Source organism: Mytilus edulis, chromosome 8, assembly GCF_963676685.1.
Source record: "Mytilus edulis chromosome 8, xbMytEdul2.2, whole genome shotgun sequence".
NCBI classification, from domain to species: Eukaryota; Metazoa; Mollusca; class Bivalvia; order Mytilida; family Mytilidae; genus Mytilus; species Mytilus edulis.
The window spans coordinates 5,736,002-5,753,154 of NC_092351.1; the positions used below are offsets into that span (position 1 = coordinate 5,736,002).

General features: G+C 31.5%; 1 protein-coding gene across 1 annotated transcript in view; it reads right to left on the bottom strand.

Annotated features, from left to right (window-relative positions):
- LOC139484675 (uncharacterized) overlaps nt 1–17,153 on the bottom strand; it is a 147,836-nt gene that overhangs the window by 70,419 nt on the left and 60,264 nt on the right. Inside the window, exon 6 of the mRNA XM_071268535.1 lies at nt 2,531–2,822. Coding sequence (XP_071124636.1) covers nt 2,531–2,822 — 292 coding nt within the window. The remainder of the gene's footprint in view (nt 1–2,530; nt 2,823–17,153) is intronic.

A 17,153-nucleotide genomic window follows, 5' to 3' on the forward strand; every position in this document is an offset into this window, starting at 1 on the left:
CGTCTGGATGACAAGTGATATAGAAATGGTAATTTATGACAATAGCTTGTTGAAATGGATAATATCCAAGACGAATAACCAAAAATTTGGTTATTGACTTTAGATGAAGTTACAATACGATAATATTATTGAAAATTCCGGTTGTTTAGATTGTTGTGAGGATTGGTCGAATGACGTCGTTTAAAGCTTTTTTATTTGTTTCTGACGTTATACAAGTTTATATAATTATAAATATATGTTAGATAATTTTTGTCTGCAATTTTATTAATGTAAACCAAGTCCTAATGTTTACAAAACATGTATTACGAAAATAAGATTAAGTAGCCACAACTTAGTTATAGAAAATGGAAGATTTTATGGTATAACAAGAAATAATAGAACATATACGTTTTGTAAAAATGATATAGAGGACGAGTTTCATTTCATCCTAAAATGTCCACGTTTTCAAGGTTTTAGAACAATTTATATTAAACCATTGTATTGGAAAAAAACGTCGATGTACAAATTTATTAAACTAATGAGTACAAACAATGTAAAAGAGCTGTGTAATTTAGGTAAATTTATATTTAGATCTTTTAAGCTTAGAACTGAAATGTTAAAATAATGTTTGTGTATTACTACAACAATTTCTGATATTCTGTCACAAAGTTTGTGTTTATGCATATTTTATGTGTATTATTGATGTTGGTGCAATTCAAATGTATACCTATAGTTTAAATAGACTTTGGTAATAAAGATATAGATGTATAGAATGGTATATCTATTTAATATATCTATTTTATATTTTATATATTAAATATATAAATATATATCTAAATATGGATTTATGTCAAAAGACAGAAAATTGAAGAAAGAAAGAAAACAATAATACAGAAAAAATAAAAATAAATAAATGAATATTTAGAATACAAAAACACAAAACATAAAAAACAAATTAAACAAACGAAAAAAAAAAAGGGAAAAAAGGGGGAAGAATTTTACTTAGATGATGATGTTTGTGCGATCATGGTTTGCTATCTAGACAATTTGAAATCTTTCTGAACTTTTAATAAACTCGAAGACATTTTTGAAAATGGTTTGGTTTTGCTCTAGAGAAAGAAGACTACTACCCGAGGTAATGAGTTCTATGTTAATTTTACAATCATTTAGAAGCCAGCACAGACTTCCAAACATTTTATTTCGTTTGTCTGAATATAATATACATTTAAAAAAGAAATGATAGGAATCTTAATGATTAACACCACATCGGCAAGAAGGGTCAGATATAATATCGACCCTATACAGATCATAGTTTAAGGATGATGCAAAACATCGAAGTTGGGTTAGAATAATATTCAGTTTTCGAATTTCAAATTCATATTGCTTCGGTACAAATATGTTACTCTGAGGATAACGTTTTTTTTATTTCAGTTATAAATTTATTAATTGATTTCACATCACGAGTTGAATTATCAAGATTATTCCAAAGACGTATGGTTGATGGAATAATTGAATCAATAGTCAATGCTAGCCTGCAGAATGGAAAAATTGTCATTTCCATTGCGTTAGACCGTCATACTTTGTATGTTGGGGGAAATTAAATTTGTCAAATAATCTGGAACATTATTTTTTTGAATATTATAAAATATTTGGATTTTTCTTCTCTCTCTTCTTTTAGCTAATGTTTCCCATCCAAGTTCTTCACAAATAACCCTTGAGCTTGTGAATATAGGTAACCCCGTAACTATCCTAGCAGCTTGGAACTGTAATTGCTCCAGTTCATTGTTATAACCTACCCCAATACTATCCCAAACTTCACTGGCATACTCAAATAAAGGTCTTATAAAAACTAAATAGAGTTTTTTTTTTTTAAATTGCTCAATTTACATTTCAATTTCCTTAGCATTTTTATATGTTTAGACGTGCTTAAGATAATATTATCATCGTGGACATTCCATTTAGCATCATTGCTAAATGTAACCCCTAAATGTTTATGAATATTTGTAATAGGTATATTTTATCAATGTATATACAGTTCATTTCGGGGGTTTCAACATTAGAAAATAACATAATTTCTGTTTTATCTGGATTAAAAGACATTAAACATGTTAAACATTCAAAGATAAAGACAGATTTAATGTATACTCTGGTCAGTTTTAAGGTTGTTGCTCGATGTGAAAAGTTGGTTACATGTTTGCAATATTTAAATATTGTATATGAACTCGATGTTGTCTTTTTAATTCATATTGAGGTGTAACACTACCGAGAATGAACTAAAAGTTCAGCATTCGGTAGACTAGTATTACCTTTTCTCGTCAGTAGAATATGTGTTTGATAAATAGAGATTAATATATGGTCTTTCCCCATTTCAGCCCGGATATCACCCCTCGACCCATATCAGCACCTCGACTACGTCTCTGGCTGATACCCGGGCCAGAATGGGAAAGACCATATATATTAATCTCTATATACAACATGTGTTCAAATACTAGAAAATACGATTTTTAGAGTTTTAAGTCATACGAATGCATTTATTAATAGTGATACTTACCTTCATACGCAAAAGCTCCCTGAATCTATGAAAATAATAGGATTTTTCGTGTTGTCCATCAGCAACTAATTCAGAGTACCTATATTCAGCTTCATATCCAAATGCTACACACTCCTTTTTGGCATCAAATAAAACAGTCGCAGATGTTTTAGGTGACTTATTCATACCGTCATCCCACAATCCTGGAGTAACCGGCAAACTTCGAAAACCATAACAAAAACCTGCATGTGAAGAACCTATATCTATAGCTACACAGAGTAAAGCCTCTTTTATTGGTGATCGCAATATTTGTCTACAAAAAATAAACAAAGTTAACGTTTAGTCTAAAAGGGAATGAAATATTAATAAATGCAAAAAAAGAGATCAAATCTTGAACACTTATTCTTCAAGAATGACAACAGTCTAGATTGATAAAACATACATTAATCAAATCAGTGTCTGTCATTTGCAAAGTAAAGATTTCGGAATTATTTTTGTTTTATGTAAGTTTAAATATCCTTTTAAGGAGGACTAAATTTAAGATTTTTTAATTTGGTTTCAATCCTTTCATTCACCTATGATTTTTTCGACACGGGACGTTGGCGCTTTTTCATAGGACATTTGCGCTTTTATTTTTGGACACTTGCGCTTCAAATCATAGGACATTTGCCCTTTTTAAAAATGGACATTTGCGCTTTTTACATAGGACATTTGCGCTTTTGCAATATTTGGTTTGAGGATAAAGGACCACCTCTTTTATCTGGGCTTGGGACAGGCAGGTTTGACCTTGCAGAGTTAAAGATTTAAAACTCATTGCATAGCACATTGATATATGTATATTGTCAGTTTTTCGCTTGATATCTGAAGCCCAAGGACCGAACAAATATAGCTCTGACTTGTTATTAGTTCTGACTGGTATTTCTCCCATATTTAAAATAAATAATCATGTTTCTCAATAGTCCATTTGCCAATTACCGATTTGATTCTGTTATTACACACTTTTTAAACGAATTACTTCCCTTTGTGAATCGTAGACTGGTTCCATACCGGACAAAATTGCCTTTTACCAATGCAAAGCATAGCAAATTGAGAGTGGTGTATCGGCGGTACAACTAATTTTTCACGAAAAACAATGTCTGATGACAAAAGTATTTAGCTTAACAACATATTAATGTAATTAAAAGATTTTAAAACTTTAAAGATTACTCACATTACGCACAGGTATTTTTGCTCTTTCTGCTAGCTCCCCATTGTAATAAAAAATAATGTCCGTCATAAGGGAGACAACTAAAAAGGGAACTCTAATAACAGGGTCAATTGACGGGAATTGGCAAATAGCTTATTCTGGGGTGCATGCATATGATGCAACTTTGTTCATCAATATAACAAATCAAATAATGTAATTAACCGACTGTTGTTAAATGATACTCTTCAAAAAGAAAAGAATATTTGCAGAATGAGTGAGTAAAACTGCTCATAAAAAGTGGGCATGGAAGGATTTTTCTTTTTTTTTCAACTTTAAATATTTTATTTCATTCCTGGTTGTGAACAATGTCCCTTAGCGCTACAACAATGACGCTAAGGTTCCTCCCTGTGTTGTTAATTGCTAATAAAACCAGGGGATTTGATTAATTTAGCAAAATATATCTTATATTTATATGATCTTTATATCTTGTGTTAGTTGCATTTTACAAAGTATTCATACGAGCACACAATACATACATATTATTCAGTGATCCTATATATAAACAATCATTTAAGAAAGAAATTATAAAAATAAAACCCCAAAAAGACGGATTTTTGTCCGTCATTTGTTTTGATTATAAAAAACTAGTTTAACAGAAAGTAGAATGATCAAGAATGATCAAGCATAGTTGACCTCATGGCTTGACAAATAATTTCATGAAGTGGTGAGTAATGTATTACAGTCATCAAGTCACTTATGAAATGTGTAAATTTTTAAAATTATAATAATCAAATATTTCTGGTAAATAATAATGAAATATATGTAAATTTTTGATTAAAAATGATTAATTAATGAGGAATGAGAAAAATAATTTAGTGAATTGGTAAATGGACAATTGGTCCCACTTCATTTAACAGTGAGCTATCTCTGGTCAAGGTTTAGTTGCTCTGCTTTCTAAATTAATTTAATACAATACTTTTCAGAAACACCAGAAAACAGGTAGTCAACATTTTAATAATTTATAATTTTTATGTGTAAATAGGTCTTAGTTTGTCGTTGAAACTTCTATCAGCGTAGCTAATTTGTTAAAGAACATTGTTTCGTCGTTTGTTCTTTTTTCGAAAAGTTATTCTTGATTTGATTTGAGCATTTCGTCGTTTGTTCATTTCTTCGTTTATATAGCGAATTATATATAGTATTTATTCAACTTGAGCAATTCATCGTTTGTTCAATTTTTATCAACGCTTGTCGTCTTTGAGATTTGTACAATTTTTGTTACTGGTATTTCAGTAATATTTCCGTTAGTTATGGATCGTCCTAAGAGAAAAGTCGCGATAATTGACTATAAAAAAATTAATAATTTTGGAACTTCTGGTATAGATGACATGGCATTTGAGTATGTATTTCAGAAAATAGCCGATAATAATTCAGGTCGGGACGAATTACAACTGCATGCACAGGAAGATGACATACTTGACCTTATGTCAGATGACGAGTCCAATAAGATAAATGAGGCCGCAGAATTGATCTACACCACGCCACTCAAGAAAAATAGCAAAGAGAGTGATGAGTTGAAACCTCGGGAGTCTGATGAAGAGCTGGAATTAAGAGTTAAGTTGTTAGAAGAAAAGAAACAAAGACTCAAGAGGGAGCAGCTCAAAGAGTTGGATTCAGAAATGGATGGACTGTCAAAATCAGAAGAAAAGCCCAAAAAGAAGTCCAAGAAATCAAAGGGTGAGATTAAATTAACAAATTTAAGAGCTAATGATAAATTAAATAAAGATGTTAATGAAGAATTGAAGAGGTTAGGTTTGGATTTTGACACTAGTTTAAGTGAAAAGTCCGAGCTCGCTGAAACTTCAAAAGAGAAAAACGTGAAATTTAAAAGCGAAAAAGTAACAAATGAACAAGAGTTATTGCAGCAATTAAAATAAAAATTTAGCTAAGGGTTCTATTTCTAAAACTACTCAACATAAGAAAAAACATTTGGATTCTAAATCTCAAAAGGTAGTACAGTTGCCTGAATCTGTATTGAGAGGGAACAGTAGTACTGAGTCTGAATCTGAAACAAGTTCAAATTCCAGCTCTGTGAGTAAAGATTTGGAGTTTAAGCAATTGAATTTTAAAATGCTTGTTGCAGGTGAACTTGAAATTATCAATAATTTCTGCAAAAATAAATTGTAAAAAGAAGGATGTTTAAAATTGTTACAGAAAATTGCATACTTTAGCTCCATTTATAACTGGGCATCGGTTTTAGAATTTAATGCCGCTTGGTTAAAATTAATTGAATTAGGTAGAAAAACATGGTCTGATGACTCACAGATTTTAGAAAATGTTATGTTAAGTGCACAAAGTTTGCCAAAAGAAGTGAGGCAAGCCAATTTTAGATCAGTGACTAAAAACCAGAATGGTAAAGAGAAATTTGGTTTTGTGTGAAGTATCAACGCAATAAATGTGAGCACAGCAACTCAACTCACACTACAGTTATTAGAGGTGTAACTAGAACTGTGCATCACATATGTGCTTCATGTTGGCAAAAAGAACATATCCAAAAAACACACCCTGAGTGTTCAGACAATTGCCCAAATAAAAAAGCCTGACTACTAAATGCATGTTTACATAAGAAAGATCATTGTAAATTGTGTATTGCAGTTTTGAAGTTATTTTACCAGAGCAAAATTTTCTTTTGAATTTGCACAATTCCTTCGGCGTATCAGGATATAATTTTGATTTATTTAAAGTTCCAGTTTATTCTAAATTATGTATTAAGTTTTGGAGACAATATTTTTTTGATTATGAAGACCAAGAAATCTGTGATATGTTAGAATTTGGTTGGCCTTTAAGTTTTGATAGAAAATTTGAAGAATTTGGAAACAGAAAAATTGTCAAAAATCATACTGGGGCAAGAACTTTTGCCAAAGATATTGATAAATATATTAAAAAGGAGGTAAGCTATGGTGCTGTACTAGGTCCTTTTGCATCAAACCCATTTAATGATCTTTTGGTAATATCTCCTTTGAATTCTGTGCCAAAAGCAAACTCGGAAGAAAGGAGAGTTATCATGGATTTGAGTTTTCCTAAGGGTAAATCAGTCAATGATGGAATTGATAAAAATGTTTATTTAAGTAAACATATCGAACTACATTATCCTAATGTGGATAATTTTATTGAAATTATTAAAAAAAAAGGGAAATTCTGTAAAAAAATTTAAAGGGACTTGCGCAGAGCGTATAGACAAATTCCAGTAGACCCAAAAGATTATAATTTAATTGGTCTTACCTGGAAAGGTCATTATTTTGTTGATAGAGTTTTACCTATGGGTTTAAAATCAAGTGCTTTTATTTGTCAGTCAGTGACTAATGCTGTCAGATTTATAGCCAAAAAGCAAGATATATCTTTGATAAATTATTTAGATGATTTTGCTGGTGTTGAAATTAGTAAAAAAGCAGATTTTTCATATACAAAATTGAAATGGGTTATAGATAGCTGTGGTTTTGAAGAATCTGTAGAGAAAGCTAGTAGTCCTTCTCACAGAATGAGTTTTTTAGGTGTTTGGTTTGATACTGAGAAAATGACTATGGAAGTCACTCCTGATAGATTAGTGGAGATTTTCGACTTAGTTTCATTTTGGTTAAACAAAGAAACAGCATCTTTAAAAGAAGTACAGTCCTTAATAGGAAAACTGAATTGTATTGCTAGTTGTGTTCGACCAGGTCGTATTTTTATATCAAGAATTTTAAATTTTCTTAGGGAGTTTAAAAATGAGGATTGTATTTTAGAGGTTTCTGTGGAATTGAAGCATGATCTTCTCTGGTGGAAAGAATTCTTGGAGATATATAATGGTGTTTCACTGTTGAATCTTCAAGAGTGGACAAAACCAGACGAGTATATGGCTTCAGATGCATGTTTGGTTGGTTGCGGAGGAGTTTCAAATGGACAGTTCTTTCACTGTGTGTTTCCAGATTTCATTGTACAGCAAAACTTACATATAAATGCTTTGGAATTATTGTCAGTTATTGTTTGTTTGAAATTGTAGGGTCAGAGAGGCAGAAAGATATGTATTCAGTGTGACAATATGGTTTCAGTTCAAGTTATCAATCAAGGGAAATCAAGGAGTCGTTTTTTACAAGCTTGTCTTAGAGAAATATGTTTTATTTGTGCAATTAAAGAATGTGAATTAAGAGCTATTCATATAGACGGTATTGAGAATAGGTTACCAGATATGTTGTCCAGATGGAGTTTGTCAGATATTTACCCTGTGCAGTTTTATAAAGCAGTTGAAGGTAGAAATTTTCAACATGTTAATGTAGATTCAATTTTTTTCGGATTCTGTCACAATTGGTGAACTTAGTTTATCTGTAGATCTTCACATGCTTAAAACACAAGCACAAGAATCTTTGAAATCTGCACACGCTTCAGGAACTAGAAAAAATTTAAAGATACAGTGGAAAGCCTTTTTCCTGTTTTGTCATTTTTATTATTTAAAGACATTGCCTTGCGAGTTAAATACACTTTGCTTGTTTGCACAATTTTTAAGTAGATCATTCAAAAGTGTAGACTCAATCAGAAATTATCTGAATGGAGTTAAGGTGTTACATCTCTTTTTGATCTACCTTTTATTCATTTTGAGTCATTCTATTTTAGATTGTTTATGGAGGGATTAAAACGATGCAATCCCCACACAGTTCGGGCAGCTCTTCCAATCACACCTAGTATTTTATTAAAAATAAGGGAGGAATTAAATTTTGATGATGTCAATTGTTACACATATTGGTGCATCTTTCTTTTTGCTTTTTATTTGATTTGTAGAAAATCCAATTTGGTTGGGACAGTAGATGATAGCTCTAAATGTTTACATAGAGAAAATATTTCAGTTTTTGAAGATTATTTACTAGTTCAGTTTCGTTGGTCTAAGACTATACAATTTTGGGAGAGAGTTTTAGAAATACCAACTGTTAAATGTTTATCCTCTCCGTTGTATGCTTTTAGTGCATTTAAGGCCATGTGCATAAAATTTCCTGCTTCAACATCTTCCCCAGCTTTTCTTGTTTTATCTGGTAGAAAAACTAAGCCAGTGTCCTACAATATGTTACAGAATTTTTTGAAAAATATTGTGGAGAAAATTGGGTTAGATCCAACAAAATACTCTTCTCATAGCTTCAGAAGAGGAGGTGCAACTTGGGCATTCCAATGTGTTGTATCTTCTGAACTCATTTAATTACAAGGGGATTGGAAGAGTGACGCCTATAAATTGTATCTTAGATATGGTTTAAATGACAAGATGCAAGTCTCGTCAAAAATGATTGGTAGACTGTGATATATGTTGTTTTTTTTGTGTTATAATTTTATTAGTTAATAATTTAAATTATATTGTAGGTTTGAAGGCATGGGGTAAACCCAGTTTATATCAGATTCAATTTTAAAGTATCTTCCAGAGATGAGGAATACGCAACTTCAGGCCTTTGGGGGTCTGAGTTGTGAAATGCTTTTAAGGAAATTAAAAAACAGGGTATTCACCTGGTACCATTTTAAAAATATAATTGTACATGTTGGTACAAATGATGTATTTAATATAAAAGCTGATTTATTTGAAAAATATATTCGTGATATTATACATGAATTGAGGATTTGTAATCCAGATTGTGTTATTATTTTATCTTCTGTATTACCTAGACCATGTGATTTTAATCATTCTGAATTGTTTGTCATCAATTTTAACAATGTACTAAAACAGTTGGCTGCCTCTCTAACTGATGTAAAATACATGCAATGTGAGAAGACTTTTTATAGTAGAGTGAGAAAGCCAATTAACACTTTGTTTACAGTTGACAAATTGCATTTGTCCACCACTGGTCTTGATAAGGTTTTTAGCTTGATAGCTAATACCCTTGCACATGTTTAAATCCTTTGAGGTAGAATGAATTTTGATTGTGTTTGAAATTTGATTAAGAATTTAAAAATTAAATTTACTAGTAAATTGCAGCTTAATTTTAGGAGAAGGTTTACTCTTAATCTCCGCATGAGAGAGAGTAGACTTTTGATCCTGTTTTTTCTATTATTGTGGAGGGTTTACACTATTGACTCTATCATGCATCCTTGTTAGTACAATGGTTAGTACACCTGTCCTTGTGATGGGGGATCGAGGTTCGAGTCCTCGACTTGGATTATAGAAGATGGTTTAGACTTACTCTCTTATTATTTTAGAATTATTATAAAAGTTGCAATTTGCAGTTTCTGAGATTATTTTTTTTGGCAGACCTTCGGTTTGGCGGGTATGAAATTTATATTTCATTTGTATTTCATAGAATTTTTAATTTGTTATGCTTCATTCTTTAAATTTATTAAGATACTACTTAGTTGTTCTTTAATTCAGAGTTTACTTGTCAGTTATAATCTAGTATGATCATTTTGTATTTCATTTGTATTATATTCTTGACATATGTATATATAATTATGGCTACCTGCAAAGCCTAAATAAAAGTTTTTATTTAAACAGTAGTTTTTTCTGAATTAATTTCGATGAGATCAAAGAAGGAGCTATCGACCCCTGGCCCTGCGGTCATAAAACTGTCGAGTCAGTTTTTTGTACTCGTACCAGAAATTCAACCAATCAAAATGCCGGATTTCATGTTTCGAGCATGATTTTTGTGCTCCGAGCACTGAGCAAAGTTTTATGACTTCAACCCCTGATCTTGATTAATATGTAAATTATTGATTGATTGATTCTTTGTTATATTTAAATACTGACTGAAGTATTTATATTGGGTCTAATTCTCATAAAAAATAAATATAATCAAAGTTTTGATATTTTCCTCTGAAATTTTCTCAAATATATACTATCTGGATGATATAACATTTGTGTTTCAATTTCATTTTTAGAACTGACAACATGTTCACAAATTCAGTTCTCTTTTCTGATAAACAAAAACATTTATAAATCACAAAACAAATCATTCAATTTGTTATGACATGATTAAGTAGATTATATTCAATATCTTCAATTTTATATCCAAGTACAAGATATTTAAGACAGAAGACATGTTGATCTATATTAAAATACATAAATATGTCATAAATTATTGACTAATAATTTTTTACCCATTTACATTCAAAGAAAAAAGGAATATAGTTATCACATTTGGAACAAATCACACAATTTGGATTATCAGATTTTTTCCAACGGTGCAAATTAAGATTAATTGCTGTAATATTATGCAGTAATTTCCATCTAAACATTTTCATTCTATTATCTTTCAAAAAATGGAATGTAAAAATAAGGTTCTTCTTTATAAAATAAGTAACGTTATCAAAAGTGAAATGATTTTTCCATACATAGAATCCTACTGGGAGTTTTTTTATTAGATATAATTAAAATATTATATATTTCTTTGAATGAAATTTTATCCAGATTGTAATACAATCTATGGCTATTCATCTTTATATCATGTTGAAAATGAATTTTAGTATTTAAAGATGTTTTACTCTTTAATTTTTCTTTCCAAGATTTGGGTATAGCTTTACGTAAAATACATGTTTCTGCTATCCAATTTTGTTTCCTTTTCAGTTTGTCTAAGATTTTTTTTGAAATTTCTCCTTTATCGTCTATTATATCGTTTATAAAAATTATATCTTCTTCTATCCAATGTTTAAAATACAAACTTTTGCCTTGATTCTTAATATATTGATTTCGCCATATAACTTGTTTCCTGATATCTAAATAGTTCTCAGGTTTTTTTTGTCTTCCCGCCACCATTTTTAATCCAGCATTTTAAGATTTCTAAGTAAAAAGTAGGCAGGTTTTTTATGTTTTCTATAAATGATTTATGAGTACCCAGATTCATTTTAAATATGAGGTTTTTACCCCAAAACTCACTGAAATAGTAGGTTGGAATCATTTTCCAGTTTGCCCAAGTTTCATCTGTAAGTCTTTTAACCCAATTTATTTTCATTGCTTCAATGTAAGAATCTATGTCTGTCATTTTTAACGCCCCCCCCCTTTTAAATAATTTTTTCTTAGCACTGAGCGTTTAACTTTCTCACTACCACCCTCCCATAAAAAATTATATATCATCTTCTTATAATTAGATATAGTTTCTTTGCACAGATTTATTAGTGATGCAATATATGTTATATTAGGTATGACAAGTGTTTTGATGAAAGTGATTTTACCAATCATGCAAATTTATTTTTTTCCAATCATTAATTATTCTTTCCTTTTTTTCCAACTGTTTTTCTGTATTAAGTTTTTGACATTCTTTTTTGTCAGAGCCAAAATAAATACCAAGACTTTTTACATTATGTTTCCAATTAATATTTTCAAATTGTCCTTGCAATGTTTAAGTTTACCTAGCCATATACCTTCTGTTTTGTTTCTATTGAGTTTGAGTCCTGAGAGCGATCCAAAGCTTTCAATTATATTAAGTGCATGCTTTATTTCATTTTTAGATTTCAAAAAAAGAGTTGTGTCATCTGCTAATTGTGAAATTTTTAGACTATGAGTTTTTTTTATCAATTTTGATTTGTATTCCTTTTATATCATTAGAGTCTCTTATTCTGCAAGCAAGGAATTCAACTGATAAAACAAACAATAAAGCGCTTAAAGGACACCCTTGTCGAATTCCGCGCTCAATATTAAAGGTTTCTGAAATCCACCCGTTATTCAAGATAAAATTGAGAATGGAAATGGGGAATGTGTCAAAGAGACAATAACCCGACCAAATAAAAAAACAACAGCAGAGGGTCACCAACAGGTCTTCAATGTAGCGAGAAATTCCCGCACCCGGTGGCGTCCTTCAGCTGGCCCCTAAACAAATATATACTAGTCCAGTGATAATGAACGCTAGTCCAGTGATAATGATACATCCTTTTATGTCATAATATAGGGTTTTAACCCACTTCTGAAATGATTCATTAAACCCAAATTTCTGTAATGATTCCAGCACAAAATCCCATTACAGTGAATCTAATGCTTTAGAAAATTCAATAAATAATATAGCTCCTTCAATATTAAAATTTTCAGAATAATCTATGATGTCTTGATTTGACGCACATTGAATCCTATTTATAAAGCGATTTTTTATGCATCCATTTTGGTCTCTATGGATTATTAATGGTAATATTTTCTGAAGTCTTTGTGCTAAAGTATATGTTATTAATTTCACATCTATATTTAATAAAGTTATTGGACGCTAGTTATCCAAGGACAAAGGGTCATTTTTCTTATAAATTAATGATATAATCCCAATCTTTTGGGTATTAGATAAAGTTTCTTTATCATAAGTATTAGAGACTTTCAAAACTATGTTCTTCAGTTTTGGCCAAAATTGTCTGTAAAACTCTACAGTTAAACCGTCTTTCCCAGGTGTTTTATTTAGTTTCATTTTAAAAATGGAGGATGTTAACTCTTCTAGTGTTAATTTACCATCTACCTGTTTACTTTCAGAAGATGTCAAAGAATGATTTATCTTTGTTCCTTCAGTATATGATTTTAAGATTTCAGTATCAGGGTTAGAGCTTTTGTATAGGACTTTGTAGTACTCTTTACTCATATCAAGAATTTCACTTTGATCTACAGTTACCTCCCCATTTTGGGACAATAACTTATTAATAGATTGTTTTGATTGCCTGTGTTTTTCTGAAGATAAAAAGAATTTTGTATTTTTTTCACCTTCCTCAACCCATTTGATTCTTGACCTAATTTGACCCCCCTTTTGGTTTTAATGAATATATAATGGTCTAGTTCATTTTCTAATAGTTTAATTTCATTAGAAAGATTATTATTTGTGTCTGTGGGTAATGTATCTAACCTTTCGTTTAAAGTTTTAATTTCGCTTTCCAAAACATTGATTTTATTTTTTCTTTCTTTGGCTTTCGATTTACAGTATTTAATAGTAGTGTCTCTGGTATCAATGTTGAACAAGAAGATTTTCATTATTAAATTTATTCTCATACTTAAGCCTCGGTCACACCTTACCGGATAGCTCGAACGGACGCCTAACGGATAACTTTATTTCAATCCGTTCATGTCCGTTAGACGTCCGTCCTTATCCGTTAGACGTCCGTTTTATCCGTTGACGTTCGTTCTGTCTTGTGGAAAATTTTGAGCATGTTCAAAACTTTGAACGGACGTCCAACGGATAAAATGTCCGTTGGATGTCCGTTAGGCGTCCGTTTTGTACGGTACTCGTCCGTTTCGTTTCCGTTTTGTATCCGTTACGTGTCCGTTATACATCCGTTGGAGGTCTGGCAGATAAATTCATCAATGGACTTCTAACGGACGTCTAACGGATAAAACGGATGTTGAACGAATGTGAAACAAACTTCTACCGGACGTATAACGGACAAAAAGGACGATGAACGGATCTGAAGCCAATTGAAAATTTCTGGTCAGAAATGCCAATTAGATTTCTTAAGGTTCATAAATTCTTATTATTCATATTAGGTCCGAGACCACAATTGTCGTCCCTTGATTTTCGAATATAGTCCCTAGTGTTGACATTGGGTTACTTGCCATTAATTTTTATACCCCTTCCAAATTTATTTCTCCATGTTTAATGCCTCAAATTGCAAGTAGGGGGGTTAAATTACACTGTAAAAAAATTTGACTCTAGAATTTTAAAGGAAAGGAGTGATTTGGTCCAGCTGAAAAAGGTTGAAAATAAGCACTTCGGAAGCTTCAAAAGATATCAAGACGCCCTAAACATAAAATTGTCCATATTTTGAGTTAGAGCCGATGAAGTTTTCTATGATTTTGATATAACTTGTCCCAAAAGTAGTACAACACACTGTTAAAGTTTCTTTGAGAAAGCGCAGGTGGGATTTTTTTTTAATTTTCATTTATGTTCTAAAAGAAATGCACTACGAAATAATTGTGGTCTCGGACCATAATTGATCTTAGAGTAAGGGCATATCTTCACAATCAAGCAGCTGTTTTTCAGGTCAGACACTGCCCTTTAGCGGTATTTTGAAGAACAAACCAAAACCAGTTACACAGAACATTTTCAATATTAATGCGATTTACATGTATTATTATTGTCGCCTTTTAATTTTTTCGTATATCTTGTTTAGCTGTTATATCCGGTACGCTTCCGTTAGGTGTCCGTTTCATGCAGTACTCGTCCGTTGGATGTACGTTCGACATCCGTTCTGTCCGTTACGTCTCCATTTCTCGTCCGTTGCATATCCGTTACATGTCCGTTATGCATTTGTTAGGCGTCCGTTTTAGTTTGTCAGTACATCAACGGACGCCCAACGGATAACAATTTTGTCAATGGATAACTTTTATTTTCATCCGTTAGGCGTCCGTTCGTCTTATCCGGTAAGGTGTGACCGAGGCTTTATCAATCAATTTATTTATTATTTCTTGATATTGAAAGTCAGCTAATATACTATTATTCATTTTAAAGTAACCCTTTCGTCGATTACGTGAATAAATATCTAATTTTAAAGAAATAGCTTGGTGGTCTGTACTTGAAATCTGAGCTGGTCTGATGTCAGCTGATACTGTCAGCATGCGTACTTGTGAACTTATGATAAAAAAGTCAATTCTACTTGCCTCATTTGTAGATTTTTTTCTTTTCCACGTGTATTGTTTTCTGGTTTTATTTAATAGCCTCCAAATGTCTATCAGTTTATATGCTTTTTAATTACCTGTTTAAGATTATTTACTGGTTTTTTAAACATTTTATGAAGATTTTGATTTTTTGTCTCTAAACTAGATAGACGGTCGTTCATATCTCCTCCTACAATTAATGCATCCAGACTGTGCTCTTCAATCAAACCATGTACTTTTTTAAAGACTGTGTTCCTTGCGTGGACTTCATTTGGGGCATACAAGTTTAATAAAGTAAATATATTATCTTGAATTTCCAAATTAATTAAAATTATTCTTCCTTCATTGTCACAAAATTCATTTATTATTTTAAAATCAAGTGTTTTGCGTATAAAGAAAGAAGCGCCTCTTGAATTTGTTTTGCCTAGACTGTGGTGGTGTTTTCCATGAAATTCATTATTAATTTTCGTTATAATTTCTTTTGAGAAATGGGTTTCTTTTGCCATTAAAATGTCACACTTTTGTTGTTGAAACCATGTGTATAGCGTTTATCTTTCTTTGCTAACCCTTGACAATTTAAAGTCATAAGAAACCTCAAATCAAAAAAAAATAATGCATATGATTTTAATAACTCAAAGGATAGTTTTCATTATAAAACTTATGTACATGTACTTTTTTCTGAAGAAAATTGTTTAATTTATTCATATTTAGAAGAAGTTTACTTTATTCGAATAGCTTCCTTCCAGCAAGCAATTCCCCCCGAGATATTTTCCGTATGCAAGGTGACCTCAGTGTGACCCATCTCGTAAAAATCCGGTGACCACAATACGCATGGATGTCCTTAAAATAAACTATTATCTGAATTTACATGTTAAACACGTGCTCAATTTCCATGCTTTTTTGTTTATTTTTCGTCAATTGTTGACAAACAGTTGACAATCGTTAAACTTCGGCTTCAGGACACGAACTTTAATTACCTGCCATATTTTCACAACAACACTGACCGATTGAAAAAAAAATTGACAATTATACGAAATTTACACGAAAAAAATGATAAATTCGAGCACAGAAGACTAAGTTTACGATGTTTGTATGCATTGGTTCAAGAATTGGAAGAACATTATTTTTCACCGGTCACTCGTTTCTTATGACTTTAATGAACAAATATGAAGATTTTTAATGTTCATAGTAGTTAGTTGTATTTGTTGTTATAGAAAACAGTTCTAAAAATCCATTTAAATGCCAACAGAAGTTTAATTTGCTTATCGAACTTGGGCATGACCCAGATATACACCAGGTTATTTATAGATCATTATATAGCATTGTGAATGTTTAAATCTATTTTTAGTTTCATTACTGACTTTCCGAAAATCTCTCTTAATAGGTAATTGAAATATACCGGATTTAGATAGTTTCGAAGTGAAATTATTTTGATGTTAAAATTGACACTTACGGCCGGTATTTAAGCCCCAGTCCCACTAGACCACGATCGCACCACGCTCACCGCGATCTAAAAAAATTCAGATCGTGGTGAGGTCGCGGTATAAGCGGCATGAAAATGTAAATTTCCGTTTATTTCACGATGCTACTACGTCCACATTACGCTTCTACAACGATCCTGCTACGATTATACCACGTTCTCACCGCGCTTATTCTACGACCTCACTACGCTTATCAAGATCTTTCTACGCTCATCACGTTCTTACTGCGACCATACCACGAGTTATCAGATTGCAACACGTTCTTACCACGCTTCTACTGCGATTATAGCACGTTCTCAACACGATTATACTATGTTCATACCGCGATCTTACTACGTCCTCAGCAAAACGGTCAACATCGTGCTCCATATTAATACAGTTCCATTCCTTCTATTTCTGATTTATACGTAGATTTCGCGGAAACAA